The sequence below is a fragment of the Podarcis liolepis genome (assembly GCF_965112155.1).
Source record: "Podarcis liolepis genome assembly, chromosome: 9".
Classification (NCBI taxonomy): domain Eukaryota; kingdom Metazoa; phylum Chordata; class Lepidosauria; order Squamata; family Lacertidae; genus Podarcis; species Podarcis liolepis.
In genome coordinates this window covers 2,043,589-2,058,904 of record NC_139564.1, presented here as the reverse complement: position 1 = coordinate 2,058,904, position 15,316 = coordinate 2,043,589, and the positions used below count along the sequence as shown (strand labels likewise).

At 45.1% G+C, this 15,316-nt stretch overlaps 1 protein-coding gene and 1 long non-coding RNA gene across 2 annotated transcripts in view; one reads left to right on the top strand and one right to left on the bottom strand.

Moving 5' to 3' along the window:
- LOC310686051 overlaps nucleotides 1-15,316 on the bottom strand; it is a 424,340-nt gene that overhangs the window by 31,256 nt on the left and 377,768 nt on the right. The gene's annotated exons all lie outside the window — the stretch shown is intronic.
- Nucleotides 1-15,316, top strand: part of LOC310714800 (uncharacterized protein) — a 33,007-nt gene that overhangs the window by 3,879 nt on the left and 13,812 nt on the right. The window contains exons 2-13 of the mRNA XM_083520458.1: nucleotides 3,013-4,324; nucleotides 5,596-5,657; nucleotides 6,005-6,046; nucleotides 6,777-7,435; nucleotides 8,536-8,592; nucleotides 8,880-9,028; nucleotides 9,707-9,768; nucleotides 10,366-10,407; nucleotides 11,139-11,368; nucleotides 11,906-11,962; nucleotides 12,253-12,425; nucleotides 12,934-12,995. Coding sequence (XP_083376584.1) covers nucleotides 3,230-4,324; nucleotides 5,596-5,657; nucleotides 6,005-6,046; nucleotides 6,777-7,435; nucleotides 8,536-8,592; nucleotides 8,880-9,028; nucleotides 9,707-9,768; nucleotides 10,366-10,407; nucleotides 11,139-11,368; nucleotides 11,906-11,962; nucleotides 12,253-12,425; nucleotides 12,934-12,995 — 2,690 coding nt within the window. The 5' untranslated portion in view covers nucleotides 3,013-3,229. The remainder of the gene's footprint in view (nucleotides 1-3,012; nucleotides 4,325-5,595; nucleotides 5,658-6,004; nucleotides 6,047-6,776; nucleotides 7,436-8,535; nucleotides 8,593-8,879; nucleotides 9,029-9,706; nucleotides 9,769-10,365; nucleotides 10,408-11,138; nucleotides 11,369-11,905; nucleotides 11,963-12,252; nucleotides 12,426-12,933; nucleotides 12,996-15,316) is intronic.

Sequence of the window (15,316 nt, the reverse complement as noted above, 5' to 3'; positions counted from 1 at the left end):
GACCGAGATTAGCTTTGCTGTTTCTCCATGAAGTGCAATGGGTGGCCCTGGGCCAGTGTCTCTCTCACTTCTTAACCCTCCTCATCAGCTTTCTTCGAGGAGAAGTGAGGGGGGAAGAACATAGGAGGCCACTTTGAGCTCCTTGTAGGGAATGCCTGATAGAGGTTCAGCATTTGATTCCTTAGATTGCTGGGGGATGTTGCAGTGCTCTCAGCAAAGTGGTTTTTTGTTTTGTTTTAAAACTGTATGAATGAGTTTAGCAAAAATGCTGCAGGGGCTGAACATTTGGAGTGACAACTACTTTTGTTTCACAGAAAACTAGAAAATTTAGTTTCCTTTCCCCAACTCCCTTAAAAGTTGCCTGCTTTTTGTCAGCCAGGTCTACATTGGTTAGTATGTGTGTCTATCTTACGTTGGTGGTGTCCAGCGTAATTACTTTTGTAGATGCATGGATTTTGGGTTAAACATTGGAGCCTATCGTTTTCCCTCTAGCCTCCTCTAATCTCCTTTGTGGGGTTAAGGGAACTCCTGGAACAGATTTAGGGGATGCACCAGGAGAGGAAAATTCTGCTCTGCTGCCCAAGGGGTCCTTGCTCTAGCAGAAGCACTTAGCTGCCTATTGCCCCCTCCTTTTGGTTCTGTCACACAAGTCTATAGATGCAAAGTTACGGGAGCTGTCAAAATTTGCCAAACTGTAACTTAATGTTTCATGAGCTTAAAGCAGGAAAGCTTTTTGCATAACATGCAGTATAGTAGCTTGCACATATTCTCAGATAATCTCAGCAGAAAATAATGTCATGAAGTACCAGCAGTAACTCTGCATATGCAGTTAAACTTGGCCTCTTCAGATGTGCATCATTATACACAGGCATAAAATGTATGAAGTATTTATTAAGTTTGCACAAATAGAAATGGGTTTATCAACCTTTACATGTTTGTTCCCCGATTGTGTTGGTGTATTTTCCGATTCATCAGTTTGTGGAATTCACTAGATGCGGAAGCTGGAAGAATTTTGTGTGTGAAGTAAACTATTTTCTCATGGATTTTTATGGGCCTTCACATTTATGTTTAATGCCTGTTTGAAAACATGAACTGCTTGTAACATGCGCAGCAACTCTATGGGGCTGAGGTGTCTTTGGCTCCCTCGAAATCTGTTGGGAGGGGGCCAGGCCTCCTGAATGTTGGGGTGGAGGAGGCAAAGCGCGAAGCCAAATGGGGTGCGGCTTCAGTGGCAGGCTCCTCCTGAGCGAGAGAGAGGAGGAATTGCTCACTCATTGAAGCCGCACTGCGCTGGGCTTCCCACTGGGCCCCTCCTGGCGACGCGACTTTGCATGTGTAACGCGTGTCACGTGCATGACCTCACATGAGCATGATGCGTTCTGAGCGCACAATGTCACACACACGCTGGGCCACCTCGATCTTGGGCACAAGTTGACACCTCTGGTGTGTAACACGTCCGGTCTAAGAAAGAAAAGGTTTTCCCCCCTTTTTTGAGTTTTATTTATTTATTAATTTCTTATGTTACATTGGTAAACATCATGTTACATTACAAGGCTCATTATAATACAATTTTCTGCATGTATACAAAGATTATATACCTAAAGAAAGAAAAAACAAGGACAAAATATTACAAAATCATATATGTACCAACACTTTGGACTTCCTATCTATCCTGTTGTATATTCCTTTTTTACAAAGGAATGTACTCTTATTATTGTATATTTCTTTACATTTTATCTAATACATTCCTATATCAATATGTGCTCTTAGTCTTATTTCTCAACTCAGTCTCTCTCCAACGTCAATTGAATGCTAGCGTAGATAGCGAACCTTTACTGTATTTTTGAACATACATCTTATATCTATCCCACTTTACCATAAATTTTTGTTTTGAATTGCCTCTCAGGCTATTTGTCAACTGCACCATTTTAGCAAATTCTTGTAGCTTTTTATGCCAATCCGTTATTGTTGGGACATTTTCTTCCTTCCACCCCTTTGCCACCAAAGTCCGAGCTGCAGCCGTTGCATATAAAAATACCTCCTGAAAGGCATTTGGGATGTCCCTGCCAACAATACTTAACAGAAATGCCTCTGGTCTTTTTAAAAAAGTTATTCCAAATATTTTTTTTAACTCATCATAAATTAAGAAAGAAAAGATTTTGGGACATATCAAGGCTAGAACCTCCTGATGGAAGGCTATGAAATTATATTAGATAACAGTGGTAGGTAAACCTTCAGAAGAATTTTCTAAAGACTGGTAAGTCACCAATATAGCAGGCTACTGAGACTGATGGTAGTTTGACAACTTACTTGATAGGGGTCCTGCCAGGGAAATGGACCAGGTGGTCTGTTAATGCACTTTACTTGCTACTCTGTGATTTTCCCCTGCCCACATAGTATCTTTAAGCAATTTCTGTGTTGAAATTGTTGAAGCCATTTCGTTGGGAAATTGTATGTAGCTCTTGCCACAAAGTTTCAAACATCCTCTAGTTTTGTTACTTGATGAGGTCACATAAATAGTGGTTGTAGCACATCTTCATTGTCAAATACATTGTTTTATAGGGCAATCCTTTACCTAATTACTTGGAAGTAAGTCACATTGAATTGAATGGAACCTGCTGTCTAGTAATAATAATAATAATTGAACTCTGCATATCGTTGTAGTGTAAATTATTATCTTATTTTTCTAACGGCTTAATTAAATTACACTTGATATGTGGCTAGAATGCATTAAAATCACATGGGTTTTCAATTGAAAGTGCTTGTTTGGTTGGTTTAGAGTGGGATATAAAGCCTTTTAAATTCAAAAGTTGTAGTGCGTTGAAACACATATGAAATAACTTTCAGTTGACAAATGAGTAAAACCCCCAACCCCTTTGCTAAAACAATTTGTTATTGAGAAAAAAACGAAATGGTTGTGTTTTTCAAACAATTTACTTACAGGCAGTAGAACCATTTTAGAAAGTAGGTTAAAAATAAATGTAATCTAATTTTTGTGTGTTTAACTTTCAGCTTTGTGGTGTTCTTGGAAAATTTTGCACCTTTTGTGAATTCTCTGAACCTTGGCATTGCCGGCCCACTTCTGTTGGGCCCTCCTCCTCCTCCTCCTCCTCCTTTGCAGCTTGCTCAGATTAAGACACAGTTGGCTTTTCACCAGTTGAACTCGGTAGCTTCAACCCATTCTATAGCATCTTACGCTTTGTTAAATGAAGCATTTCTGAAAATTGCCATGTTTAACCCTAGAGGAAACATGCCTCCAAGGCCGAGGGGACCCAGTGCACCTGGTCCAATGCTGCGTGGCCCTTTTCTGGGGCCGGGACCGGGACCGGATGGTCTTCAAAGGCCACACCCGTCTGCTCCTCCCAGAATGCCCCAAAGGGTCATGGAACCAGAAATGAGGGCAAGATTCCCAAGGCCAAATGTTCAGGTCACGCAACATGGAATGGATCCTAGACAAGAGCGGCACCAGAGGGAAGAGGGATGTGCTACTCACTTTCCGCTTGTAAGTAGTAGCCAGATCACTTCAGGAGAGTTTGCACAACAAGCCACACGTATCCAGAACCGTTTTACAACCGAGAATGCTTCCAGCATCTTAGCAAACTTTGGCTTATCTAATGAAGACTTGGAGGAACTTAGTCGGTATCCGGATGATCAGCTGACACCAGAAAACATGCCTTTAATTTTGAGGGACATCCGAATGCGCAAAATGACTCATCAGTTACCAAGTTTACCTTCTCAGAGCAGAGAAAAGGAAATGTTTCACAGTGACGATGGTCGTGGTAGCATGGTGAAGTGCAAGGTAATTGACTACGGGCATAAAAGCAAATATAAATATATTGAAACTCTTCATGAGGTCAAAGACTATAATTCTGATGCATCAACTGAGGGGAACATGAAAGGATTTCCAACACAGCAGACGACTCTCATGTCTTCGGCGCCCTTTGGTTTAACCAGTAGTCAAATGAAGGTGGTAGAAGAGCTGTTACGAAAGATGGGATTCCAGAGAAGCACATCAAGTACGCAGTCCTTTCCCCCCATGGATGCTTCCAACAAGGGGCCAGGGCTATGCCTCCCTCCAGCAGGAGCCGAGATACCACCTGGACCTGCCAGTGGCCAGAAGAAAATCCATGAGAAACCTCAGCATCCTATTGAGTCACCTTTTGGCGTGGTGAAAGCCTCTTGGCTTCCAGTTTTTTCACAGGCAGATGTCCAGAAGCTGAAGAGATTGCCAACTCCGTCGATGATGAATGATTACTATGCTGCATCTCCAAGAATATTTCCACATGTGTGTTCTCTGTGTAATGTAGAATGTGAACAGTTGAAGGTGAGTCACTCCCCCCCCCCCATTACATACATTTGTACGCAACGTGTTCTATGTACTGGGTTTAATTGACTTCTGGATATCTGTAGATTTTATTCCCGTAAGATGTCCAACAATCAAGAAGCTTGGGAATAAATACTGCGTGTGTCTGATTTGCACAATGTGACTGGCTATTTCTGCAGGTTTCACCTGTAAAAGCTGCCTTACGATAGACAAGTTCTCAATTGACTTTGGATTCCCAGTTCCCTCTACTGCTTCCTCTGTCTATAATTAAACTTGCTCTAGTAGCTTCTGGGATCAAAGGAAGTTGGACTTAAAGTAGACAGTGGATTAAGGTTGCAGTCCAGTCAGAAACATTGGTAAAGAAAGCATTATAGCGTTAGAATATAACATACGAATGATAGAAGACTCTGTCTTATCTGACTTTGAGCTGCTGTTGTCTGTTTGAATATTAAATGCATTGCACAGTATTGAACATTGTCCAGTGTTAAACTCATACACAGGATTGAAGGGCAGGGGAGTGTGTTTCTACTCTGCTGTAGAAACTCAGATATATAAGCTAGGTGACAAATGGCTTCTTAAACCAAGGTGTCAGTTGCCAAAATGGAATGTGTAGTTGCAATTTTGGGGCCAGATGGATCTAAAGTCCAATGATGGACTAACTAATTGATTCTCAGTTAAACATCTGGCTAGTTCAAGTAACAACCTTGAGCCAGGTTAAGAACTTAAAGAAGATAAATCACTTGGTGCAGGGACATTCCACATATATACCGGCCTATTCCTACCTCCTTTTCTGAATGGTGTCACGGACCAAAATATAACTGATAGAATTCTACAGGATGTGGTGTTAGTGTGTGAAAACTATCACGATCCAAGGATCCCCAGGCATGCACCTCCAGGTTGTGGAGACGTCAGGCGCCATCCTGGCATCCAGGCATCTCCACTTGGTTGTAAGTGTCTGGTAGCCAGGTGCAAAATGTGCTTGGACCCTGGCTAGTTTTGAGCACTGCCACGGACTCTCATGACCTTAAATGATGAGATTATGCAGTTTTTTAGATGGAAGCCCCATCAATGGGTATTGGGCATATCACTAAGTGGAACTTATGTATATACCGTTATGTTGTTGTTGTTTTTAATAGTTGCTGCTCCGCAGCAGAGGAGGGCCCTTCTGTGGGTTTCTCAGAAGCATCTGGCTGACTAGGTGACGCTTTGTTCTCATCTAGCAGCCGGGCTTTTTATGTTCTCATGCTGATTTCTTCCCTCCCTCCCTGTAGGGCTGGAATCTGCACGTGCGCACTGCTGCACACTCTGAGAAATGTGATGAGCTACGCCAGCGGTAAGGCCTTTCATTTTAATTTACTGGGAATAGATTGAGGATTTGAAATGGTTTGAAAATCACTGCCTGGACACGTCAGGGCTTTGCTAAAAGCAGTACAGCCGTTGCTTACATGCCTGAATCTCATGCCAGGGAGCTTTTGGAATACTGGGTCAAAGAGTCAGGGAATCCTCATGGAATCACCTTTAAACTTCCCCAGAAGATCAGTAGTAAGAGATTAATAATTTGGACAAAAGAGAGAGAAGTACTTGACAGTTTTAGAAATCTGCCTGAATGATAATGGAATGGAGTACGTGTACTGTGTCAAATGAATAACACAGCTGTTTTGTTGGCTTTTCTTGAAATAGGCATCCTGAGTGGAATCCAGAAGACTGCCCTTTGTTACAGAGGTAACCTTTCAATCTCAACATGAATACTCAGTAATGAGAATTAGGCTGCAGTAATCTCATCCCTGACAGTACCCCCCCACCTCACCCAGCCCCGGAATAATACTTTCCACCCTAGGTTACTGGTTGTCACTGACCAGTATATGTAGGAGCTGCTTAACTCAGACCTAACATTGATTGGGCAGCCGGGGGGGGGAATTTTCACTCCACTGGAACCCTTGTGTCTCCACACTCACGTGAGGGCTTTTTGGGGGTGCGCTGAACTCTAGCGCTGCCCTCCAAGCCTCTCTGCCGGCTCCGTGTCGTGGACGACACTCAGCACACCGCCATTGTCCTCTGCAGCAGACCGGAAGTCAGGAGCGGCTCAACTCAGACTGCAGGCCCTCGTGTCTTCGTTCTAAGGCTCCAGGGGCCAGCTGGCTGAGCAGCTGTGGTTTGCACTGCAGCTAAGCCACTAGCAGGCAGGTAGCCATTGCCAGTGCAGGTGGCAGCCATAATTTTCTGGTATGAAGCTGGGCATTCTGTTGCCAGCATCTGAGTTCCTTTAGTCACTGGATGCTGCAGGCCCATCAGCCGTATTCTGTAGGCTTTTGATGCTTTTACCTTTAACCCTGAGAGTTCCTATTTCTATTTGATTTCCATTTGCAAAAATAACATTTTGACAGATCTGATTTCTGCTTTTACATTTGAAAAAGAGAAGTCATTCAGATCCTGTTTTTTCTGCCTTTTGCAGACATGAAGGCGACAAGAAGGAAAAACATATTCCAATGCCATGCTCTACCAGTTCTAACCCAAACACTTCAGAGCACTCAATATCTGGCCATGCCTCGAGTCAGACTCGGTCACGATCTAGGAGCTCTGGGCCCCACAGCAGAAAACGGTCACGATCTAGGAGTTCTGAACGTTGCAGGAGAAAACGGTCACGATCTAGGAGTTCTGAACGTTGCAGGAGAAAACGGTCACGATCTAGGAGTTCTGAACGTTGCAGGAGAAAACGGTCACGATCTAGGAGTTCTGAACGTTGCAGGAGAAAACGGACAGGATCTAGGAGTTCTGAACGTTGCAGGAGAAAACGGACACAATCTAGGAGTTCTGAACGTTGCAGGAGAAAACGGACACAATCTAGGAGTTCTGAACGTTGCAGGAGAAAACGGTCACGATCTGGGACTTCTGAACATTGCAGGAGAAAACGGTCACGATCTAGGAGCCCTGGGCCCCACAGCAGAAAACGGTCACGATCTAGGAGCCCTGGGCCCCACAGCAGAAAACGGTCACAATCTAGGAGCCGCAGACATAGGTCCAGGTCTTCAGAGCGACGAAACTCCCCCAGCTCAAGTTCTCAAACCTCATCTAGCCAGAAGAAAGAACTGAGAAAATCAACTAGATCTCCAGGTAAGGTGGATGTTACAGATGCTTCAGTAACTGGCCTTTGGTTTTTTCTAAGCAGGGCAATGTGTGTGATAATGGCAGGCGTGTTGCAGTGGCTGTGGCTCAGTGAATAGTTTGTTCTGTTCTGGGGTTTTTCTCTTGGCTTTGTCATTGTGTCAATATAATGCCTGCCAAGGAGACCAAGCCTGTTCCTATATAGGATTGTGTGAGTGACTCTGCAACCCATTTCAAAAGGGGATGTTGGTTGATCTCAGCCATTTCACTCCTCTGGAGTTTCCCCCACCCACTTTGTACTTTTTACAGTTGCTTAGTACAATGACCTTCTTGCACTCATGCTATGCAGGGTAGAACCTTGTTGCAAATTCAGCTGTGACCGAGGATCAGGGGAGATATTCTGCTGCTTCCCTGCAGTATTGTTGCCAAAGGTAGACCTGAAGTTGTTGCAATAGAGCGTTGATGAACTGCAGGGGGCGGGTATTGGTTCCTGTACGGATATCAGGGGGTTACTCGAGAGCAATCAGGCAAGTGCCTCCCTGGTCGGATGTAAAGCCTCGGTATTGGTGCGAAAAACCCTTCACCATGCAGAGCGCCACTCTTCCGTGGCTCGCTCATTCACTGGCAGAATCTGTGAGTGGGCAGTCCTTAAACCTTCCCCAGCAGAGTAGTTTCTTGACACCCAATCTGCGCCTCCCCTCTCAGCGGGGAAGCCTACTGTGCAGAGAGGGCGTGGGTAACGGAGGATCTCTCTCCTCCCTGCTTTCGCCAGGCAAGGTGTCCTGGCACCGCCTCGCCTCCTCCGAGCCCTGAAGCTCCTCTACACTGGAGGCGTGGTTACTCTCCTCCGCTGAGGAGGTGCTGCTTCCCACGATCTTTGGGGGATCTCTAATCCATACGGCTTTTCCCCTCTCGCCTCTGAGCCAACGGCAGTTCCTTGACAGTTCCATTTTGTTCTTCTTTTTATTTTGTATCTTTTGGGTTTTTCATCTTGTATTTTTATGTTGTGAACCACCCTGAGATGTATGGATGGAGGGCAGCATACCAATATAATAAATACTGCTGCTAATAATAATAATGATCCACTTGCTTTTTCTCCCCCTCTTTAGCACCATCTGCAGAAGCAGGAAGCTCCAGGAAACCTCCAGCCAAATCTGGTCTCTCAGGTCTGTGTCTGACACACTAACCACTACACCAGAGTGGCTCTTCATAATGGCCCGGGAGGATGGGAGGGGCTCAGCTGGAGCAGACCCTGAGGCATTTGCTTTCTGTCCCCTCTCTACCGGGCACCTCACTGTGTATAGTAGTTGATGGGAAATGATCATTTTGGGGGGTGGGAAGGGGATATCCAGTAGGAGCAAGCTCCAAGGTGGCCTTTGCCCTTGGCATCCTCTCTCCTGGAATTTAGTTGGCATCCATCTGTGTTGCGTAACAGAATCATGCCTTCCTTCAGCAGGACCTATGGTACCTTCAGTGGCTTCGTTTATGCCTCCGTCTTCAGAATCTCCATCTCCGTCAATGAGGAATGATTATCATGCTGTGTCGCCAACAGTACTTCCACATGTGTGTTCTCTGTGTAAAATAGAATGTTCAAGTATGATGGTGAGTTCTTTGTTTTTGCAGGAAAAAAAGTGCACACGGTTGTATTGAGCCCAGGATGAGTGCATTTTCCACTCTGGCTTTCAAGCAGATCTTACGCTATAAGGCGTGGTTGATGTTATTTTGGGGAAGTCAACATGGTGACTGCCAAATGTTGTTGGACAGCATCACTAATCCCCAAGGAGACATCTCTGCCACCTCAGGGCATCATAAATCCCCACATCCAGAACGCCCATTTGACATCGGTGGGATTCAAACCTGACACCGTGTCTGGAGACTCTGTCTTATCTGACTTTGAGCTGCTGTTGTCTATTTTAATATTAAATGCATTGCACAGTATTGAACATTGTCCAGTGTTAAACTCATACACCGGACTGAAGGGCAGGTGAGTGTGTTTCTACTCTGCTGTAGAAACTCAGATATATAAGCTAGGTGACAAATGGCTTCTTAATCCAAGGTGTCAGTTGGCAAAAAACGTATATACCGTATATACCATTAGGGTTTTTGTTTTTTTTAATAGTTGCTGCTCAGCAGCAGAGGAGGGCCCTTGTGTGGGTTTCTCAGAAGCATCTGGCTGACTGCCGCGGTAGATGGGATGGTGGACTAGGTGACACTTTGTTCTCATCTATCAGCCGGGCTTTTTTATGTTCTCATGCTGATTTCTTCCCTCCCTCCCTGTAGGGCTGGAATCTGCACGTGCGCACTGCTGCACACTCCGAGAAATGTGATGAGCTACGCCAACAGTAAGGCCTTTCATTTTAATTTATTGGGAATAAATTGAGGATTTGAAATGGTTTGGAAATGACTGCCTGGACACCTCAGGGCTTTGCTAAAAGCAGTAGAGCCGTTGCTTACATGCCTTGCCACAAACCTCAGCCAAGGAAGTTGTGGGAGCTCACCTTTGAAGGAACGGTGCCTGCTCTAGTTTCTGTTCTGCATGAATTTGTATAAGTGGTCTGTAGGCCGATTGTGGAGCTGAACCAGGGAAGAAGGCAGAAGCTCAGAGGCACCTCATCTTGCGTTCTGTGGCTTTTAGATGCCTGTGGAGCATGAGCAGAGTTTTACGAGGGGTGGCTTCAGGACAAACCAGTTCTTGGAGGAGCTGGGACCTGAATCTCATGCCAGGGAGCTTTTGGAATACTGGGTCAAAGAGTCAGGGAATCCTCATGGAATCACCTTTAAACATCCCCAGAAGATCAGTAGTAAGAGATTAATAATTTGGACAAAAGGGAGAGAAATAATTGAAAGTTTTAGAAATTTGCCTGAATGACAATGGAATGGAGTACATGTACTGTGTCAAATGAATAACACAGCTGTTTTGCTGGCTTTTCTTGAAACAGGTATCCTGACTGGAATCCAGAAGAATTTTCCTCATTACAGAGGTAACCTTTTAATCTCAACATGAGTATTCAGTAATGAGAATTAGGCTACAGTAATCTCAATTCCCTGTTCTCCCCAATGGTATGGGTTTTCAGAGACATTTTGAATGGGAAATTTGCATCAGGGCATTCTGCACTGGGACATTTTCTGATGCCCAGGAAAGTGATCTGTGATCTGATTCTGGTCTTTCATTGTATTTAATAGAGAAAACTCATAACTGAAAACTGCAAGTATCTGCAGTTGGCCCCCGTTCATTCCTTCTTAGGAACCATGTAACAAAGAATACTTCTGCAGAAAAAGTAATCACCCCCCCCCCCGATAATATTTTCCACCCCCGGCTACTGGTTGTCACTGACCCCGTACATGTAGGAGCTGCTTAACGCACACTGCAGGTCTTCATTCTAAGGCTCCAGGGGCCAGCTGGCTGAGCAGCTGTGGTTTGCACTGCAGCTAAGCCACTAGCAAGCAGGTAGCCATTGCCAGTGCAGGTGGCAGCCATAATTTTCTGGTATGAAGCTGGGCATTCTGTTCCCAGCATCTGAGTTCCTTTAGTCACTGGATGCTGCAGGCCCATCACCCGTATTCTGTAGGCTTTTGATGCTTTTAGCTTTAACCCTGAGAGTTCTTCTAGTTGATTTCCGTTTGCAAAAATAACATCTTGGCAGATCTGATTTCTGCTTTTACATTTGAAAAAGAGAAGTCTTTCAAATCCTGTTTTTTCTGCCTTTTGCAGAAATGAAGGCGACAAGAAGGAAAAACATATTCCAATGCCATGCTCTACCAGTTCTAACCCAAACGCTTCAGAGCACTCAATATCTGGCCATGCTTCGAGTCAGACTCGGTCACAATCTAGGAACTACAGACGTAGGTCCAGGTCTTCAGAGCGACCAAGCTCCCCCAGCTCAAGTTCTCAAAGCTCTTCTAGTCAGAAGAGAGAACTGGGGAAATCAACTGAATCTCCAGGTAAGATGGATGTTACAGATGCTTCATTAACTGGCCTTTGGTTTTTTGTAAAGCAGGATTATGTTTGTGATAATGGCAGGCGTGTTGCAGTGGCTTTGGCTCAGTGAATAGTTTGTTCTGTTCTGGGGGTTTTCTCCTGGCTTTGTCATTGTGTCAACATAATGCTTACCAAGGAGATCAAGCTTGTTCCTATGTAGGATTGTGTGAGTGACTCAGCAACCCATTTCAAAATAGGTTGTTGGTTGATCCCAGCCATTTCACTCCTCTGGAGTTTCCCCCACCCACTTGGTATTTTTGTACAGTTGCTTAGTACAATGACCTTCTTGCACTCATGCTATGCAAGGTAGACCTTTGTTGCAAGGGGTGGTGGTATTGGTTTCATTTTGTTCTTGTTTCTATTTTGTATGTTTTGGGTTTTTAATCTTGTATTTTTATGTTGTGAATCGCCCTGAGATGGATGGATGGAGGGCGGTATACCAATTTAATACTATGGTTAATAATAGTAATGAGCCGCTTGCTTTTTCTCCCCGTCTTTAGTGTCGTCTGCAGAAGCAGGCAGCTCCAGAGAACCTCCAGCCAAATCTGGTCTCTCAGGTCTGTGTCTGACACACTAACCACTACACCAGAGTGGCTCTTCATAATGGCCCGGGAGGATGGGAGGGGCTCAGCTGGAGCAGACCCTGATGCATTATTTGCTTTCTGTCCCCTCTCTACTGGGCACCTCACTGTGTATAGTAGTTGATGGGAAATGATCTTTTTGTGGGGCAGGAAGGGGATATCCAGTAGGAGCAAGCTCCGAGGTGGCCTTTGCCCTTGGCGCCCTCTCTCCAGGAATTTCGATGGCATCCGTCTGTGTTTCATAACAGAATCATGCCTTTTTTCAGCAGGACCTGTGGTACCTTCAGTGGCTCAACCCTCAACAACACCTGCGGCTTCGTTTATGCCTCAGTCTTCAGGATCTCCATCTCCATCAATGATGAACGATTATCATGCTGTGTCGCCAACAGTACTCCCACACGTGTGTTCTCTGTGTAAAATAGAATGTTCAAGTATGATGGTGAGTTCTTTGTTTTTGCAGAAAAAAAGTGCACACGGTTGTATTGAGCCCAGGATGAGTGTATTTTCCACTCTGGCTTTCAAGAAGATCTTACGCTATGAGGACTATGGCACCCAGGCATCTCCACTTGGTTGTAAGTTTCTGATAGCGAAGTGCAAGATGTGCTTGGCACGTGGCTAGTTTTGAACACTGCCACAGACTCTCATGACCTTTAATGACCAGATTTACAGTTTTATAGACGGAAGTCACATCAGTGGGTTTTGGGCATATCACTAAGTGGAACTTAGTGTTTTATTTTTATTAAAAAATGAATATGCCGTGATTTTTTTTAAAAAAAAGTTTCTGCTGGGAGAAGCAGTAGCAGAGGAGGGCCCTTCTGTGGGTTTCTTAGAAGCATCTGGCTGACGGCCACAGGAGAAGGGATGATGGACTAGGTGACGCTTTGTTCTCATGTAGCGTCAAGGCTTTTTTGTGTTCTCATGCTGCTTTCTTCCCTCCCTCCTTGTAGGGCTGGAATCTGCACGTGGGCAGTATTGCACACTTCAAGAAATGTGATGAGCTACGCCAACAGTAAGGCCTTTCATTTTAATTTATTGGGAGTAGATTGAGGATTTGAAATGGTTTGGAAATGACTGCCTGGATACCTCTGTCAGGATTCACAGAATGCTGTGTGAGATAGTAAGTCTGCAGGCTGGAGTTTGCTAGCTGATGCAACCAGCCTGCAATACTTTCTATGGAATTGCTGGGTCAGAATGACTCAGCAGTAATGTGCTGTCAGCTGATTGGCTGTCATCGGTTTAAAAGGGAAACCTGTCCAGCAGTAAGGTGGTGGTTTAGAGGTGTGTGGTCAGATAGAGTTAGAGGTCTTCCTATTTGCCTTAAGGTGCAGCCAGGTACTCTGACTGACTGTATGAACTTCTCGTGTATTATAGCCTGTAAATATTTGTGTATATATATCTCACAATAAATTTACTGCACTGAAGAACCTGGAACTCTGAGCATTTCTGCTAAAGCGCCACAACGAATTCGCGACAGGGTTATGGGCCCAGCACGCTTCTGCTGTGCAAGTGTACAGGTAGCAGTTATCTAGCTGTGGGGAGCTGGAGGTGAGGTGCAGGTATGGAGCAGTCCAGAGCTGGCATGTTGCTGGAGAAGCTGATGGCCACGAACTACAGCACCTGGTCGGTCCGCATGCAACACTTCCTCAAGCGTGAGGGCCTGTGGAAAGTGGTGGAAGCCCCCTGAGGAGGATGAGGACGATGATGAAAAGCTGGCAGATGCAGAGGCCCAGCTAGAAAAGGATGAGAAAGCCTTGACTACAATCATCCTTAGATTGGACGACAGCCAGCTAGTCTACGTAACTGATAAGGTGACGGCAAGTGAGGCGTGGAATGTGCTCAAGGCTGTCCATGTGCGAGACAGCTGGCTCTCTGATAACCTTGACCAGGAGAATGTACCAGTGTCGGGAAAAAATGGGTGACTCTCTGGTAAACCACCTAAAATTCCTAACAGGCTGTTTCCAGGAGCTAGCCTTAAGAGGGAAGCCTGTGGGTGAAGAGAACAAAGTCTTTATGGTCCTGAGTTCCCTTGACAACAGCTATGATATGCTGGTAAATTCCCTCAAGTTGGTAGAGAATGATAAGCTGACTCTGGAATACGTGACCGGACGGTTGTATGCAGAGGAGGACATGCATGCAGAGCGAAAGACAACTTCAGCCCAGCTGTTGGAGCATCCCAGAGAGAACAACAGCCAGGAAGAGCAGAGGTGTCGGGAGCCGGAGAACAGTCAAGAGGAGCTGCTGCAGACCAGCTGGTGGTCAACAAAGTAAAAAGGTGTTTTTGCTGAAAGTCCAGTGGACATCTGCTTCGGGACTGCCTGAGAAAACAACAAAAACAGCAGGAGGCAGCAGAGAGAATCTACCGCTTGGGTGTCTGCACATGGCCAAGAAAAGGAAGAGCTGTGGTTCTGGACAGTGGAGCTTCTCAGACTTTTTGTAAAAGAAAAGCATTGCTGACTGATGCTAGGGCTTTGAACAAAAAGCATGTAAGTCTTGCTACAGGCCAGAAAGCTAATGTGATCTGTGTGGAGGAGATTGTGTTCCCACAGCTGAGACACACATTCAGGAACGGGTTGTGTGTGCCTAGTTTGCAAAACAATCTCCTCAGTATTCCGGACTTGGCAAAAGTAGGCTTTGAAGTAACCTTCGTGGGAGATGAGTTCCAGATAAAGCAAAATGGGGCAGTGTTGGCAAATGCTAACCTTAGAACTAATATGTATGTACTGCGGTGTGAGTCTAAGGTTGCGAATGTGCAAAATGTCCCAATCCACAATATGTGTATTCATCTCCTGCACTGGCATCTGGTTCATGCTAGCTTTAAGGTGCTGAACAAAACTTTGGAGTTGCGTGGGGGGATGAAAAACATTTAAAGTTGTGATAATTACTTAGACTGCAATATTTGCAAGAAGGTTAAAAGCAGGGCTTGCCTAGTAGCAAGAGCAAGCCAGAGAGAAACCAAAAAACCACTGGAGTTTTTTCATGCTGATGTAGCTGGTCCTTTTCCACCAAGTGTCTCCCGTAACAAGTATTGTTTAATCCTAGTGGATGACTATTCTAGGGTCTGCTGGGTCTATCCACTAAAGCAAAAGTCTGAATTTGCCCAAAAGGTGTGCTCTTTTCAGATGGGCAGGGGAGGAGAATTTATGGCTAGCTCCCTAAGAAACTTATCCCAAGGGATTAAACATAGGTGTAATGGGAATTGGGGGTTGCTCGTGTGTAAGTTGCCGCCACTCTCGGTGAGGTTGCCTGGATAAACCTTTCCCTGGCTGGACAGTCCTGATTCCGCGTCTGTCTCAGTCACTGGCAGAATCCGTCAGTGGGCGTTTCCTGAAC